This window comes from Nomascus leucogenys, chromosome 9, assembly GCF_006542625.1.
Source record: "Nomascus leucogenys isolate Asia chromosome 9, Asia_NLE_v1, whole genome shotgun sequence".
Classification (NCBI taxonomy): Eukaryota; Metazoa; Chordata; class Mammalia; order Primates; family Hylobatidae; genus Nomascus; species Nomascus leucogenys.
This window is the reverse complement of record NC_044389.1, coordinates 88,648,079-88,666,549: the sequence shown is the minus strand read 5'-3', so window position 1 is coordinate 88,666,549 and position 18,471 is coordinate 88,648,079. Positions and strand designations below refer to the sequence as shown.

The 18,471-nt window shown below is 34.8% G+C and overlaps 1 protein-coding gene across 1 annotated transcript in view; it reads right to left on the bottom strand.

Annotated features, from left to right (window-relative positions):
• Positions 1-9,038: 9,038 nt before the first annotated feature.
• AIMP1 (aminoacyl tRNA synthetase complex interacting multifunctional protein 1) overlaps positions 9,039-18,471 on the bottom strand; it is a 31,930-nt gene continuing 22,497 nt past the window's right edge. Inside the window, exon 7 of the mRNA XM_003257443.4 lies at positions 9,039-10,737. Coding sequence (XP_003257491.1) covers positions 10,571-10,737 — 167 coding nt within the window. The 3' untranslated portion in view covers positions 9,039-10,570. The remainder of the gene's footprint in view (positions 10,738-18,471) is intronic.

The window sequence follows — 18,471 nt, the reverse complement described above, 5'->3', positions numbered from 1 at the left end:
TTTGTGAAAATGCAACAACAAACACTTGTGATTTATAAAGTATTTGTATATGCTATATTTAAATAAAAGTTAAAAATAATTAGTTATTATCCATTAAAAAGGAACTAGCTCCACTGCGTACTTGATGCCAGAAAAGAAAAATTGTTTAAACTTGTCAGAGTCTGTTTCCGTCTTTGGAATACCTACTCATAGTTATTGTAATGATTAAATGCCATGGCACATGGTAGTTGCTTAAAATATGTTAATTTTCTTTTCTACTTCCTTGTAACCTGTGGTTTCTATTTCAGTTTGGAAACATTTGGTAAAATCTCAGAGCAAGCCCTTTAGCAAAAATGAGTATAACAATTGTGATAATTGACTATGAATAAAGCCTTGACTAAAGACCTACCTTTGAAGGTTGGCCACTATGGTTTAGTGGAGAGCTTCAGGATGGTCCCAATGGTAGCAGTGAAAATTGAAGGAAAATAATTCCAATCAGTCATAAGAGTGAAGTCCACCAGCAAGTCAAAATTAGATCACTTTCATAAATATTTGTATATGAACTTCATAATTTATAAAATTTTTTCATAAAGATAGTTCCCAATTTACAGTTGGTTCTTACAAGCTAATTTATAAGGGGTCTTTTTTTTTGGTGTACAATATACTGGATTTGGATTTTCCATTAGAAACAGGATTACAGCCGGTGGTTATTCTCCCAGAGTAGTCTTCAAAAGCCTACTTTAATGCACAATATTATGTGAACTCCAGTACACGTTCGAATTTGTGCTAGATTTATAAAATGTTTCTATAGGAAAGCATAATACAGATTCCAACTTAAAACAACATCTCACTTATTTCTTTGCGTGACCTCTTTCTCCTATGCTGTGGGCCCTGGACTGAGAAGTGGGAGACTCAACAATGGGGCAGAGTTTGGAAGTGCAGTGAGAACTGGCACTTGCCCCACGGGTTGGTGGGGCTTGGGACAGAGAAAGAGACTTGATGCTAAGAAGTTGAAACCATGGTGACTGGTGGAGAAAAGGAGGATGGAAAAGAATTCAGTGTTTAAGTTCTTCATATGCTTCATTTATGTGTTCTCAGTTAACTTTTCTAGAAAACAAAAACTAGTTTGTTTCAGAAAATATATATGGTGCAGAACATTAAGGATTTAAGCTCTGTGAGGCTGGCCTGATATTGATGATTAATAGAGAGGTGCTTTTAGTCAAAGAGGATTTCTGTGATATTCTTCCCTGAATTATTTATTTTTATATTTGCATATACAGTATCACCCCTTATCTGTGATTTCACTTTCTGTGGTTTCAGTTACCTGTGGTCAATTGCCATCTGGAAATATTACATGCAATAAGGTTTCTTAAGAGAGTGACCACATTCACATAACTTTTATTACAGTATATTGTTATAATTGTTCTAGTTTATTATTAGTTATTGTTGTCGATCTCCTACTGTGTCTAATTTACAAACTAAACTTTATCATAGGAATGTACATATAGGAAAACATAGATGTTTAGGGTGCAGTACTCTCCTTGGCTTCAGGCATCCATTAGGGCCTTGGAACATATTCCCTCTGGATAAGGTATTCCTACTGTGTATGCATGTGTGTATATACACACACATATATTTTCACATAAATACTTAAATTTGGTAATATTACATACTTTATTTTCTTTTAGCAGTGTTATGTGGCTTTTTTTGCTTTGCCTTTACCTCTCTCCTCTTCTCCATGCAGATCTGCCCATTACAGATAACTGATGCCAACCAAAAGCCTGGTGTCCACTGTTTCTATTTTTCTTCATGTCCAGATAATCATCCCCACACAGCACATATAAACACATAAAAATATACAGGGCTTTTCAACTTAAAAACAAGTTTTCATATTACACTCTTCATAATATATTTTTGTTTCACTTTAACACTGTTGTAGGACTTTCTCCTCATTTCAGCTAAAAACTGGGTTCTTGTCACACGACCAAGAAAGATTACGCTCATGGACACATAGAAGGGTGAGAAAAACGGAATTTATTAGGTGAAAAACGAAAAAAACTCAGCAAAGTGAGAGGGGTTCCTGTTAATGGGCCCCCATCTCACCAATTGAATCCCAGGTTACTACCCAGTAACAGGAGAGGACACGCTCCTCCCCTCTGCCAACAACAAGAACTTCCCGCGGCTCCACCTTGTCCTCTCTGTGTGCAGGCCAGTTGGAGATTCTCCGGGAGCCCTTTTTACTTGGCTGTCTCAACACCACCTCATTTAAATTTTTCCAAACCTAAAATATAGCCCAAATTCATTCTTTTTAAAGGCTGCAAAACATTTCACAGTGTTTATGTAACAATTTATGCAACTGCTCCTCTATTGATGAGCTTTCCAGTTTTCTGTCACCCAAAGCAATGCTCAAGCAACTATTCTTCTACATGTATTTTTAGTTAATACTATCTTTCTGTAAGTTATATTCCCAAGAGTGAGATATCTGAGTCAAAGTATATATACATTTAATATATCTTAACAGATTCTTTGCAAAAATATTGTGATAAACTTGATTTCCAACAACGTGAGTTATTTTCTCCCCATCAGTAGGTGTTATCATCTTGAATCCCTATTGCTAACACGTTGAATAAATGTAAAACCACAGCCCACTGTTACTTTATTTGCATTTCCCAATTGGAACGATTTTATGTATTTGCAACATTTTTATGTAAGCGTTTTGGTAATTTAGTCTTTTATGAATTGGCTCTTCACATCCTTTGTCCGTTTGTCATTTTTTCTCTATTGGATTACTTTTTGCTTGGCAAATTGGAAGAGCTCTATGTATGTTATAGATATTAACCCTGTCTGTCCTCTGAGTAACAACTGTTTTTTCAAATCTATTTGTCCTTTAACTTTGTATGGTAAGTTTTGCCAAACTAAATTTGTGAAATTTTTTATAGTCATATATTTCTGTGTACATGATATAGCTGGGGTTTTAGTTTTACTTCCTTTCAGATGAGTAACCAGTTGTATTTGTTCTATTTATTAATTCATCCTTTTACTACTTAAATGGTAGGTAGGTAGCTAGATATAGAGATTGAAACATATATCCTGGATCTATTTCTGGATTTATCCTGTATTCTTAATCCTATTCCATTACCTATTTTATTTATATTGTTCTCAATACCAGAGTGGTTTAATTACAATAATTTTTTATATCATTCCTTGATATCTAGGAGGTCAAATTTGTTTTCTTTTTTCAAAATATTTTCTGGTTATACTTAGGCATTCATTCATACATGTTCTTAGATTGTTTTTCCTCAATTAAAAAAATTATTTTGGATATGTGTTTATGGTAAATGACACCCCATGATATTAAATCTTCCTTTACAAGGACACAGAATACTACATTGTTTATTATTTTATATTAGTGTATTTATTGTATTTTTCTTTTCCTTAGTTTTGCTATCTTGATAACATTGCTATTAATTCAATATTTCCCCTTGATAATTTGGAAGTTCTGTTCTAATTCACCCTCATTAAAGATTATTTTCTTGCCCCTGAATTCACAATCATTTACATACTTCTCTACGATTGCCTGATGACACAGTACGAACTATTTCCCTTACCAAGAATTTCCTACTATTAAAATAGGACTCTCAGAATACTTCCATTTCCACCCTAGTTCTCTTTCTCCTATCCTCCCCAGAAAAGTGGATTTTGGATGCTTTTCCTTTCACCATATTACTAGATTGTGCTCAGATAGTTAATTATTTAATTCAAGACTCCCCCTTGCAGGTTGTCCCTTTTGTTTCAAGAGTCCTTTCTTATAACTTACATTGCATATATCCTGATAGTTTATCATTAGCTCTTTTAATTCAATATACAAATAGTAGAAGGTCCATATCTTACCACTGTTTTCCTTCCTCTTCATCTTTTCCCATCTTTCTGGTTAGTGTGTTTTCCCAATATACTCTGAATTCTAGCATAATATCCAGGAGGCATTAAATTCTACACATACTCTTCTGTGTACCATTATGCAATAGCAACCTTAGCTTTTCATAAGAATCAGCATAGTAGGTGTAGGGAAATATTTTGTTAGTTGGTAATGGGGATGTTGAATTATATGAATGTTAAGGCACTGAAATGAACGTCTTGCTGCTGTTCTCCATTTGAGGCTGGTTTGTTCAGCTTTTTCTGGATGACAGTGCATGCATATTCATTGAATAAACTCATCTGTTCTGGAGATAATTACAACTTGCAGCTGTTGGGGGCTCAAAAGACCATATTCCAAATATGGGACTTTGGCATGCTGAGTACTTTGAACTGAAGGAGATTGGAGGAGCTTCAGAGGCAAGGTCTTTCTGTCCTTCTCCTGCCCTCCTATGATCCACCTTTTTCCCCTTGAAGAAAGTCACAGAAACCAGAATTCCTCCTCCTGAAAGCATGCCATAAAACTTAGAAAGGTCACTCTCTCCCTTCTCCCTTGATGACCCTCATTCCAGAAGGGTCCTGCCCCATACCCAGGGGAAGGCACGCTACAGACACCAAGAAGAATCTGGATGGCCTTGCTGGGTTTCCCTGCCCAGTCTATTACAGTTTAGCACTTTCTCTTTTATCCAATTACATTGCTATATGACTGTCCATTCTTCAGCAATCCTAGGCACAAAATAGACAGCTTTCCCTGAGTCTTGTGGTCTTCATTTCTGAGGGCTCGTGTATCACATAAAACTTTGATTAAATACACTTATGTTTTTCTCTTGTCTTTTGTTACAGGAGTGTCAGCTTTGACTCTTAAGACGGGTAAGGAAAGGTATCACATCTTTCTGCCCCTACACATCTAAAGAACCATGAGACTAGGATTACTTTAAGTAAAATAAACGATGTCCAGCAAGTTCATCTTTGGTACCCTGCCGCCTTTCCTCTGAGAGTCTATTATTTGCAATCTTTTCTCATGTCCCTCCAGATGCCTAATCTATATGCTGTTCCCATCCAGACACCAAAACTCTCTACTAAAGTTTAATTTGAAAGTGCTTTGAATATTTTAGAGGATTGGAAGACAGTGTATCTGATGTTTCTGTGCAGCTAAAGTCTCATTAGTGCATACAATCTGGGGTCATTAGTGATCACCCCTGTAATCTATCAGCTCTGATTCTTGCCAGGCTTGTTCCTCTAGATACATCACCTCAAATAGCATTTTCAAAGACTTTCTTTTTTAAAGCTATGTTTATCTATACTTTTTTTTATTAAAAATCTTCTTAGATTTTCTATTCTACTGATTTTCAGATATACTGTACTTCTTTTACATAAAGCTAATGTTTTTATGTGGCATTGCTATTTCCCAGATTCTCACTCAAACTTTGTTTTCAAAACAAATCTCTCTAGAAGTATCTGAAAAGCTTTTTTGTTTTCAATGTATGTGCTGTTTTAAGACAAAAATGTTGTCCTTTTATAGGAAAACTGAAAGTTTTAGAAAAAAGTTATTTCTACTGAAATCATTCCCTTTTGCTAAACTTATTGAAAGTGACTTTTAGTTTGCATTTTTCATTAATCTTTTTCAAAGAGAAATACAGTTGTGGTGTTGATTTTGGATGACTCTTGCACTGTTCTTTCCAAATTCCCCAGGTGTGAAAATTTGAGGGGTTTTAAATGAACAAGTATCAGCCAAATATGCAATCTGAAAACCAAAGTGCACATATATTTTGGGTGCATTTCTCTGCTGGGATGCATGATATTCTAATGAGGCAATTTACAAAAACAAATGTAAAACTTTGTCAGAGCAACCTTAATATGAAGGTTCATCACGTGAATGCCACTGAGGAAATAAGACATTAACAATGGCTATTTGAACAATTCTGTAGGCATTATGTAGCAATGGGAAGGGCAAGAGTAGTTAACACTTCATTAAAAAGGATTTTTCTTTCTTGCAGTTATTGGGTCTCAGGCTTGTTTCTGCTCCTGTTGCTAAGGGCAACAGCCTGCCAGATAGGAAATGATGTTGATGAAGACAAAAATCACACTTACACACATTTTTGTACTTAAACATCTAGAGAACTGGGAATAGTGTGTGTTAGGATAGGTGGAAGTTAGAAAGGAAGGGAAAAAAAAACCCCGAATACATAGGATGAAAAAATACAATATACAATAATTAGTTCACACTCTGAAAATCCATATGGCTCACTTTCACACCAACAATTATTTCATTGTTCTGGGTCCTTCCTCCAAATATTTTCATGGAGTTATACTCCTATGAGTTATCTCTGCCAAGATTTATTCAAAGGAAAAACCATAACTATACAAAGTACAATGCACAATAATGTGAAGTGACTCTAATTCCAACAAGTTGCTATCTGAAGATGATTCAGTTTTGTACAGAGGCATATTAGCCATCAGCAACTCTCCTTTTCATCATTATTGCAAATTTTGGGGTTATCATATGAGTAGTACCACAATGGAATATACCTATGTTCCTGTTTTAAATTATCTATCTATATGGAACTTAGTGACATCTATCATATGTTGGCTTTAGGGATGGACTGTCATTACACATTCAGTGCCCTCAATAACAGCGCACCATTCAAAGAATCATGGTATAAGCCTCTTTAAAAAGGCAACTGCAAATCAAAACCACAGTGAGATGATACCATCTCACACCAGTTAGAATGGTCATCATTAAAAAAACAGGAAACAACAGGTGCTGGAGAGGATGTGGAGAAATAGGAACACTTTTACACTGTTGGTGGGACTGTAAACTAGTTCAACCATTGTGGAAGTCAGTGTGGCGATTCCTCAGGGATCTAGAACTAGAAATACCATTTGACCCAGCCATCCCATTACTGGGTATATACCCAAAGGACTATAAATCATGCTGCTATAAAGACACATGCACACGTATGTTTATTGCGGCACTATTCACAATAGCAAAGACTTGGAACCAACCCAAATGTCCAACAACGATAGACTGGATTAAGAAAATGTGGGACATATACACCATGGAATACTATGCAGCCATAAAAAATGATGAGTTCGTGTCCTTTGTAGGGACATGGATGAAACTGGAAATCATCATTCTCAGTAAACTATCGCAAGGACAAAAAACCAAACACCGCATGTTCTCACTCATAGGTGGGAATTGAACAATGAGAACTCATGGACACAGGAAGGGGAACATCACATTCCAGGGACTGTTGTGGGGTGGGGGGAGGGGGGAGGGACAGCATTAGGAGATATACCTAATGCTAAATGACGAGTTAATGGGTGCAGGAAATCAACATGGCACATGGATACATATGTAACAAACCTGCACATTGTGCACATGTACCCTAAAACCTAAAGTACAATAAAAAAATAAAAAAATAAATAAAAAATAATAAATTAAAAAAAAAAAAAAAGGCAACTGCTACCAGCAGCAGCAGCTTGGTTTTGCCAAGAGAATTCTCCCTATACATTTGAATAGTAAAAAGAAAAAAAATTGATAAATTGATAAATTCTCTTCAAAATCACTCCAAAGAGTGTTTAATAATCTCATCTCTCCCTTTAGAATCTCTGAAGTATTCCACTAAAGGAGCTAATCATAAACTACTCAAATGTAGGTATTTTTATGTCACTATTTTTCTCTAGCATTTAAAGTAAAGCTAAACTTTTCATTCAAATAAAAGAAACCACATGACCATTTAACTAACATGTTAAGAAAGCATGATGTAATGGAGAACACAGAACCAGTAAGAACTGAAAAAAATTAAACCAGGTTTCAACTTTGTATGGGCATTTATTTAACTTTTCTGTTGATTCTTTGGGGTAAAATGACTGATCTACCTCAAAAGGAGCTTTTAAGAGGTAGATAAAACGCACGAAAAGACTAGTTAGAAGGCAATAACAATCTTAATAGTAATTCTGTAATAAAATCCATGATAGTAGACATGTATTATTAATATATCACCCTTACATTTGTTAGAGAAGGCATGATTATTCCTTAACTAAAATTTTGGAGGGTAGAGCTTTCTCCATGAGACAGCAATCTGCAACATTATTGCCTGTTGAGCATACTAATTTGCCCTTCCTAGTTCTTTTTATTTTGCATCTTGGTGATAAAGTTGTAATTTTCATACTGTTGGATAGCACTTAGCATCAGGACTTGTGTAACTATTTATGTAGGTGAAATACATGGCTAATGTTCTATACTTCTGATACTTTTATATTTTAAAAGGACGTATCATTTCTCTGAAAAGTTGAGGAGGTATACTCAAGCCATTTTAATGCCCAGTCACAAGAAACAGTGAGGTGCTCCCCAACTAAGATTTTTTTTTTTTTTTGAGACAGGGTCTCAACTCTGTAGCCTAGTTTGGAGTGCAGTGGTGCAATCACAGCACACTGCAGTCTCGCTCTCCTGGGCTCAAAGTGATCCTCCCACCAAACACTACCTCCTATCATTGAAATCCTTAAAAACCAGAATACATCAGATGCTGAAGTGTTATGTCCAGTTGGCCAACAATGCTATTTCTTTGTAAACAGATTCTGTAAAAGCTCTCCCATCCCAGCAATACAAATAAAACAGAATTAAGTTTTCTGTGAAAACAAGCACTGAATAGGGCTGAATGGATAACTTGGTCCATGCTTTCATACAACTTGAAAAATCACTCATTAACTCTCCACTTCTTTCTCTCTTTAGCACTCTTTAGCATGGATTTTTACATGGTAAAGACCTGGGGGAATTATGGAGGGAAGCATGGACATTTAGTATAATTTGGTAAGGCATAATATAGTACTTGAGAAAGACAAATGTGACATTTTTGCAATGTACTCTTTTGTAGTAAGTCGTCATAAATTTCAGCACAAATGAGCTACTGATGATGCTACATCATAGACTTTAACAAAAGACCAATAGTTTTTATTATCTCTAGGTTCGATGTATGATTTAATTATCAATTTAGGTTTCACTAACAAAACATTAGATAATTTGATCTGGGGTACAGTATTTCAACATGTAGTGGGGAAAATTTCAACTACCTAGGCAGTTGAAATATTATTTAAAGAAATGTAATATAATTGAGAAAAATTAGAGCAAAAAACTCACAAAAGACTTTGTCACCAAAAGTATTTATTCCCAAAAGAATGACATATCTTGAGAACAAAGTAACTTTGAAATTCATTTTGTGTTTAGGTACCAACAATTGTTAATGATGCTCTGTTCATATTTTCAGAATATCACATTGATAATGGTACTATAATATATCCCGGCCTACCAGAGTTCCATGGATTTAAATAAATAAAATTTAATTCTGCCTTTTATAACATGCAGGGTAGTTTTATGGTTGTTGAGTTTTGTGTGAGTGTATTTGTGTGTGCCTCTCCTTCTTATTGAAGGATTCAGACAGGTATAATGCTAAAATGTTTTGTGTGTGTGTGCATGTGTGTATTTTTAAAACAATGTCTATACTTCTGCCTCTATTGATGCCATTCTTTTGTTGAACCTATAAAGGTAAGGCCCAGATTCTGAAACCTGGTTAAAGTCACTAACATTCCTCTGTGAGGCCCCTTGTTAGCTACCAGCCCTCACCTATCCACACTCCCTATCTTGCTGACGTGTGTGTAAGCCCACATCACCAGTAATCACCACAAGGCTGATGACCTGTAGGCTTATAATTCCTCAAATAATTTTTATTGCTCTTACAATATTTGTAAGATGAGTAAGAATAGCTATTTGACACCTTAATATATATGTATGGTATATGTTAAGTTTTAGGCTGTAATTTCTTTTAATATACTGACAGTATGATGATACATGAAAAAGCAAAATATCAGTCTGTAATAAGATATAAATTATCCTTTATTAGGTACCCAAATAATCTTTATAAAGAAGCTAGAATTAAAAAAAAAAAAAAGGATAGCTGCTTTTACGATCAATTTATTAGAAACTACTGTGGCAACTGTTCACAATATGTTCATTCTTTAGACCTAGTCAAAACTTATTACTAATTATTTTGCTAAATAGAAAAACTTCAAGCCAGTAGGAAATCTCAGTTTTTTAAAAAAAATTGCTGTTATTGCATTATTAGTCAGGGTTACTCTGGCAGCAAAGCAAAAATGTTCAGATGCCACATCTCCTAGCTTTTATGTTTGGCTTTCAGAATGAGCAGTTGGTCATTATCAGTATTATTATAATATGACCAGTTAATAAGTCTGACAAACATTTTCCAACTTGTCATTTTTGAAAAGGAGAGGATATTTTTGATACAGATACACAATATACAAAAAATCCCAGAGCTTGAAATTTCATGCATCCTGCGCCTACAAATAAGAAACTAAATATTAATCTAGTTAGTTATCTATGTGTATAAAGAAAAAAAAGCTGCTAATCAATAGTCCTGCTAAAAAATAAATTATTACAAAACATAGGCAACTTCCTCTCTCCATTATAAATGATCAAAAACCAAGGTAAAAATCTAGTGTTTCCCCAATCAATGAAAACAATATATACCAGGTAAATGACTAGTCAAGTCTAGAAGAGAATAACGCAAAAATGAGCCACTCATATTTTAGGTACAAGTGACAAATATATTTCTCTTTATTACTTTTAAGGTTTTCTCTAATGTCTTTTGGTAGTGGAAGCATTTTACTTGATTCCACTGTTGCTCATGGTTTGAGCCCTACATACTCCCTTCCCTTTCACCTCAAAGGGAACTCCTTTGTATGTAGCCACACACTCATCATTAGTGTGAAGATCAGGCTGGATCTGCTCCCAAATCTTCTTCTTAGGATTCAGCTCCTTGTCGGGCTCTCCTGTGTAGGAGAAAAAATACACAAGAAAATTACACAGCTAATATACAAAAATATTTTTTTTTTTTTTTTTTTTGAGACGGAGTCTCGCTCTGTCGCCCAGGCTGGAGTGCAGTGGCGCAATCTCGGCTCACTGGAAGCTCCACCTCCTGGGTTCACGCCATTCTCCTGACTCAGCCTCTCCGAGTAGCTGGGACTACAGGCGCCCGCCACCACGCCTGGCTAATTTTTTGTATTTTTTAGTAGAGACGGGGTTTCACCGTGGTCTCGATCTCCTGACCTCGTGATCTGTCCGCCTCGGCCTCCCAAAGTGCTGGGATTACAAGCGTGAGCCACCGTGCCCGGTCTATACAAAAATATTAAAGAGACTATTCGCAGAGATTTCCAGTGAATTGTTTTGGCAGCATTTTCTGATTTTTGGACCTAATCAAACTTTTAACATTTACTTTATTTTTATTATGTCAGCAGTTTATATTCTTGATTGGTAAAATAAAATTGTTATTGTTGTTTCTTTATGTATGTTAAAGATACTATATTTTACTCTTGTATTTTTATAAGTAATAAAGCTTAATGAATTGTATCCAAATTATCAAAATAATAAAATGTAAGGTACTCATTAATATGGTTTGAGTCTGTGTCCCCACCCAAATATTATGTTCAATTATAATCACCAATGTTGGACGTGGGGCCTGGTGGAGGTGATTGGATTACAGGGGCAGATTTCCTCCTTGGTGCTGGTGTCATGATAGTGAGTTATCCTGAGATCTGGTTGTTTAAAAGTGTGTAGCACCTCCCTGCTCTCTCTCTTTGTCCTGCTCCTGCCATGTAAGATGCTCGCTCTTGCTCTGACTTGCTTTGACTGTCATAAGTAAAATTTCTGAGGCTCCCCAGAAGCAGATGCTGCCATGCTTCCTGTACAGCCCGCTGAACCATGAGCCAATTAAACCTCTTTTCCTTATAAATTACCTAGCCTCAGGTATTTCTTTACAGCAGTGCATGAATGGATTAATATACTCATTTTATCATTAAATATAAAGAAAAACTGTGAAGAAATGAAAATATATTTTGATGTTATATTTTTACAACTGGCAGAAGCAGCTTATGCTTTAATATGTTTCAAAATACAAAATGAGCAGCTAGATCACTGCTCTAGTGCTTAAAGATTTCTTACCAATACTGGAGAATGGCTTAAATTTTGGGTTTCTCTAGTTAATGATGATAACTACTTTGGATTTCATTTGCTACCCATTCAACTCGGTGAGATGTAAAGAAACAGAAAGGAGTAGTGAGACAGGGACTAGTATTTTCTAAGCACTAGGAACATATATTGTTGCCTAAAATTCACACAACTCTGACTCTAATTTTAAGTATAAAGAAACTGAGGCCGAGAAAACATAAGTTGCTCAATGTCACACAATCAACAAAGCCCATGTTCTGCTAGTACAGCACTCTGCCCCCTGACAAACCATACTTTAGAAAGTAAACAACCTTCTTACATGTGGTTAATACCCACAACCCCTCTATTTATAGTAACTCACAGTATAAATTTTATAATAAAAGAAAAATTAGTAGTAAAGTATATCTGGTCTAGGCTTAAAGACAAGTAATATACCAAACAACTCCTCTACTTAATGATAGAAAAGTAGAGAGTAAAGTTTAATATAAGTTCAATAGCTGAGAATGTTCAATTATTTAGAATGAAGAATCAGTCAGTTCAAGAAACAATGAAGAAAAAGTAACATATCTCTTAAGCTGTAGAACTTCAATGATTCAATTATTTTCCTGGAGGTAATAAAAAAATATTGCTGAAGTATAATTAAGTAATGATAGAAATATAAACCTTCTGGATCTTTTTTTCACTGACTCCTAAGTTGAGATCTCTTGGAATTACTTAATTACTGGAAATATTTATATTTTATATTAGTTAAAATATACTTATATTTTATATTAGGAATATAAAATATACTTATATTTTATATTAGGAATATACTTATTTTTATTAGTATATTCTATATAAATATAGTATTTTTATTCCTAATATAAATATATATTTTTATACTTATTTTTATATTCCTAATATAAAATAAATATATAAATAAAATATAATATATTTATATGGAAATAAATATATTTATATAATAAGATTATCAATTATAAATATAAATATAAAATATAAGTATATTTTATACTCCTAATATAAAATATACTTATATAAAATATACTTATATTTTATATTAGGAGTATAAAATATACTTATATTTTATATTTATATTTTATAATCTGATGACATCTTATTATATAAAATAGTATTTATTTTCCAGTCATAAATATATATATGTAAGAATAACAAAACTGTGTAAATTAGTTGGTCATTGTAGTTTTGTTGTTTATTAGCTCTTCGGAAACTACAAAACTGGCAAGAACATACAACATTGCCTTCTAACATGTAGGCTTTCAGAGATAACAGAGTAGTTAATTGAATGATATACCTACAGTAGAACATGTAATGAAACTAAGACTGAAGGTGACTGGTATAAAAAATAAGGATTTCTCCTACTCCTTTAAGGACATTTGATTTGACAATAGAGAAACTAATAAATAGAATGGAAAAAAATAACCATAAATAAAGTTCAATTATATTGCTTCTTAGATCCCTAAGATTTTTATTTTTTGTTTGTAAATCATTCCTTAATCTATAATCATAATCTTGTGCATATATTGTGTGGCAAAGTGGGCACTCCAGGATTCTGGAAGGCTAGAGGGAGAGATACTGTTCAGGGAGACCTGAGCACTGACTCAGATTTGCAACCTTTGCAACCTTGGCCCAAGAGGATGTTGCCAAACTGATAATGAGTTAGTTAAGAAGCAGACTGACATACACGCTTCTTATAAAGAATATAGATTGTGTGGATAAATTCTTGCTGCAAGCAGACATAAGCCCTAAGTATAAAAAGCTGTGATGAAGCACAAAATTAACTTTCTCAGATCTAGAAAGAAAGTGCCATATAAACTAGATAATATCCATAATAACATACAACATGTATATAGTGCGTACTAGGTGCTGGTCATTGTACTGAGTGCTGTACATATATTAACTTGTTTAATCCTCTCAGTACATATGTAAGTAATATTCATTACTCTCATCTTACAGATGAGGATATTGAGGCACAAAAGTTATAGCAAAGAATTTAAAATACCAGGCAGTTGGCTAAATGTTTCAAAAGTTAAAGCTTACAAACCCAGTTAAGACAAATACCAACTAAAAACCCCTTCTTATAGATGAAAAAGCTGAGGTTCAGAAAGATATGAATAAGATGAGTAAGCGAGCCATGCAGCTATCTTGGGAAAGAGCCAGTGGCTCAAGTGGAGTGAGCAACGAAAAGTTGGAGTTCATGAGATTAACAAAATAATGGGAGATCACTGTAAGAACCTGGGCTTGTACTCTAGGTGAGATGAAAAGCTTCTGAATAGTTTTGAGCAGAGTAATATAATCTGCTAGATCACTCTGCCTGCTCTAATTGAAAATAAATGGAAGAACAGAGAGGGCAAAAGCAGGATGATCAGTTAGAAGACTTTTGTAAATATGCAGATAAGAGATGTTGGCTTTGGGATTAGGGTGCTAGTGGTGGAGTTAATAATAATTTTAGGTATATTCAGAAGGTAGAGCCACTAGGATTTTCTGAGGAGAAGATGTAGGGATTGAGAAAAGCAGTTAAGCAACTAGGAGGATGGAAATCCTATCAAATAAGATGAAAAATACCATGGAAAAATGAAAGTCTAGGGGGAAGAATGGGATATGTGTCCTTCTCCCTTGGAACATGTACATCAAAGAGTTCATTTGGCAGCTATCTAGCTTATCTAAGTGACTGGGTAAAATTGCCAAAGGAATAAGCATGGAAAAAAAAAGAGGTCCAAATCCAAGGTCTGAGGCCCTGTAACAGTAAGAATCCAAGGAGGTAAGGAAGAATCAGCAAAGGAAATGACAGGGGCAGCCAGTGAAGAAGGAGGACCACCAGGAGAGTGTGGTGCCAGAAGCCAAGTTAATTAATAATAAGACTGAGAACTAGACATATAGCTACAGGGAGTGACTGGTGATCTTACCCAGAGCAGTTCTGGCGAAACAGAGTGGGGAGAGAAACCTGATTAAAATGGGTTTTCAAGAGGAGGAATCAAGTATAGACAATTTGGATTTTTAATAAATGGACTTAAAAGTTAAACTTATGCTTTAGAATTATCTATTAATTTCTACTATTAATAAGACTCGATATCAACAGAAATAAGCATGATTTTGGAAGTTAAAAGTCTGACTGTAAATTCCTACTTATTATTTGATCATAAATAGTGCATTCTCACAAAGACCTGGCATTGTCTTTGTCTCCTAGCTGTAGTACTGTTTTCAAGTTAGTTTTGCTTGGTGGGAGTAGAGTGGTGAGCATATGCTCCATGAATCTAAAGCCACTAGGCATCTCTGAGAAATCATGGAGACTGAGATTTTCCCAAAATGTAATCTCCAAAAAAATGTTGTTAGAGCATAGACCACTATGATTTCTCATCTACCAAGATTCAAGACATAGATTCATTCAAAGTCATGGGTACTTGTAAAAAAAAAAAAAATTCCCTGTGTGTTTTTTTTAGACTAGTCTACTTTTGATTAGGAGAGTAGAAATGAGTTCCAAAGAAATTAATCCATGCTTTCATCCATATTTTCCATCTTACTATTCCATGTTAAAACTCTTGATATTGTAATATTTCATTAAACACACTTAATGGAGAATTTTAAAACATGCCTATATAATCATATCAGCCTTGCTATTCAACAAAATTCAGCTATTTGCAATCAGAAATGACAAAGGTGACATTAAAACCAATCCCACTGAAATATAAAAGAACCTCAGAGACTATTAAAAACATCGCTTTGCACACAAATTAGAAAATTGATAAATTCTTAGAAACACACAACCTCCCAAGATTGTACTAGGAAGGCAGTAAAAACATGAACAGACCAATAACGAGTTCTCAAACTGAATCAGTAATAAAAACCTACCAATTAAAAACAGTCCTGGTGTGGTGGCGCATGCCCGTAGTCCTAGCTACTTGGGAGGCTGAGGTGGGAGGTTGGCTCGAGCCTAAAAGGCAGAGATTGCACTGGGCCAAGATAATGCCACTGCACTCCAACCTGGGTTACAGAACCAGACCCCGTCTCAAAAAAAAAAAAAAAAAAGAAAAAAAGCCCTAGATCGGATAGATTGGCAGCTGAATTCTACCAGATGTACAAAGAACTGGTACCAATCCTACTGAGACTATTCCAAAAAACTGAGGAAGAGGAGCTCCTCCCTTATGTGTCCTGTGAAGCCAGCATCAGCCTGACACCAAAAACTGTCAGAGACCACAAGGAAAAAAGAAAACTTTAGGCCAATATCTCTGATGAACACAAACACAAAAGTCCTCAACAAAATACTGGCAAATCAAATACAGCAGCACATCAAAAAGCAATATACCACAATCAAGTAGGCTTTATTTCTGGGATGAAAGGCTGGTTCAACATACGCAAATCAATAAATGTGGTTCACCATATAAATAGAATTAATACCAAAAATTATATAATCATCTCAACAGATACAGAAAAAGCTTTAAATAAAATCTACCTCCCTTCATGATAAAACCCTCAATAGACTAGGCATCAAAGGAACATACCTAAAAATAATAAGAGCTATCTACGGCAAACCCACAGCCAACATAATACCTAATGGGCAAAAGCTGGAACCATTTCCTTTGAAAACTGGAACAAAACAGGGATGCCCACTTTCATCACCCCTATTCAACACAGAACCGGAAGTCCTACACAGAGCAATCAGGCAAGAGAAAGAAAAGGCATCCAAATAGGAAAAGAAGAAGTCAAATTATCTGTCTTCACTGATTTATGATTCTGTACCTGAAAAACCCTAAAGACTCTGCCAAAAGGCTCCCGGAGCTGATAAATGACTTTAGTAAAGTTTCTGGATACAAAATCAATGCACAAAAATCAGTAGCATTTCTATACACTAAAGTTCAAACTGAGAGTCAAATCAAGAACACAATTCCAATTACAATAGGCAAACAGAAAATGAAATATCTAGGAATGCACCTAATGAAGGAGGTGAAAGATCTCTACAAGGAGAACTATAAAATACTGCTGAAAGAAATCACAGATGATACAAACACATGGAAAAACATTGTACACTCATGGATTGGAAAAATCAATATTGTTAAAATTGCCTTACTGCTCAAAGTAATCTACAGAGTTAATACTATTACTATCAAACTACATACAACATCATTTATAACAGAATTAGAAAAAAATTTTCTAAAATTTGCATGGAATGAGAAAAGAGCCCAAATAGCCAAAATAATTCTAAGCAAAAAGAACATAACTGGAGGCATCACACTACCCAACTTCAAACTATACTACAAGGCTACAGTAACCAAAACAGAAGGGTACTGGTACAAAAATAGACAGACAAATGGAACAAGATAAAGGACATAGAAATAAAGCTGCACACCTACAACCATCTGATTTTCAACAAGTCAACAATAACAAGCAATGGGAAAAAAACTCTCTATTCAATAAATGGTGCTGGAATAACTTGCTAGCCATATGCAGAAGAATGAAATAGGACCCTTACATTTCACCATATACAAAAGTTAACTCAAGATGGATTAAAGAATTAAATATAAGACCTAAAACTGTAAAAATCCTAGAAGAAAATCTAAGAAATATCCTTCTCAGTATCACTCTTGGCAAAAATTCTAGGAAATATCCTTCTCAATATCACCCTCGGCAAAGAATTTACGACCAAGTCTCCAAAAGCAATTGCAACAAAAATAAAAGTTGACAAGTGGGAGCTGATTAAACTAAAGAGCTTCTGCACTGCAAAATAAAATACCAGCAGAGTAAACAGATAGCCTAAGGAATGGGAAAAAATATTTGCAAACTATGCATCCAACAAAACTCTAATCTAGAATCCATAAGGAACTTAATTCAACAAGCAAAAAACAAATAACTCCATTAAAACATGGACAAAGAACATGGACACTTCTCAACAGAAGACATATATGTCGCCAACAAATATAAAAAATGCTCAACATCACAGAAGTGCAAATCAAAACCATAATGAGATACCATCTCATACCAGTCACAATGGCTATTATTAAGACAAAAAAAAATAATAACAGATGTTGGTGAGGTGGAAGAGAAAAGGGAATGCAAATTAGTTCAGCCACTGTGAAAAGCAGTTTGGAGTTTCTCAAATAACTTAAAACAGAACTACCATTTGACCTAGCAATCCCATTACTGGGTACATACTCAAAGAAAAATAGAATATTCTACCAAAAAGACAAATACACTTGTATGATCACTGCAGCACTATTCACAATAGCAAAGACATGGAATCAACTCAAGTGTCCATCAACAGTGGATTGCATTAAAAAAATGTGGTACACATATACTATGGAATACCATGCAGCCTTAAAAAAAGAAAATTATATCCTTTGCAGCAAAATGGATGCAGCTGGAAGCCATTATCCTAAGTAACTCAACACAGGAACAGGAAATCAAATACAGTATGTCTTCACTTATAAGTGAGAGCTAAACCTAAACATTGAGCATACGCAGACATGAAGATGGAAACAAAACGCACTGAGTACTACTAGGAGGGAGGTTGGGAGTGGGGTGAAGGTTGAAAAACTACCTATTAGGTA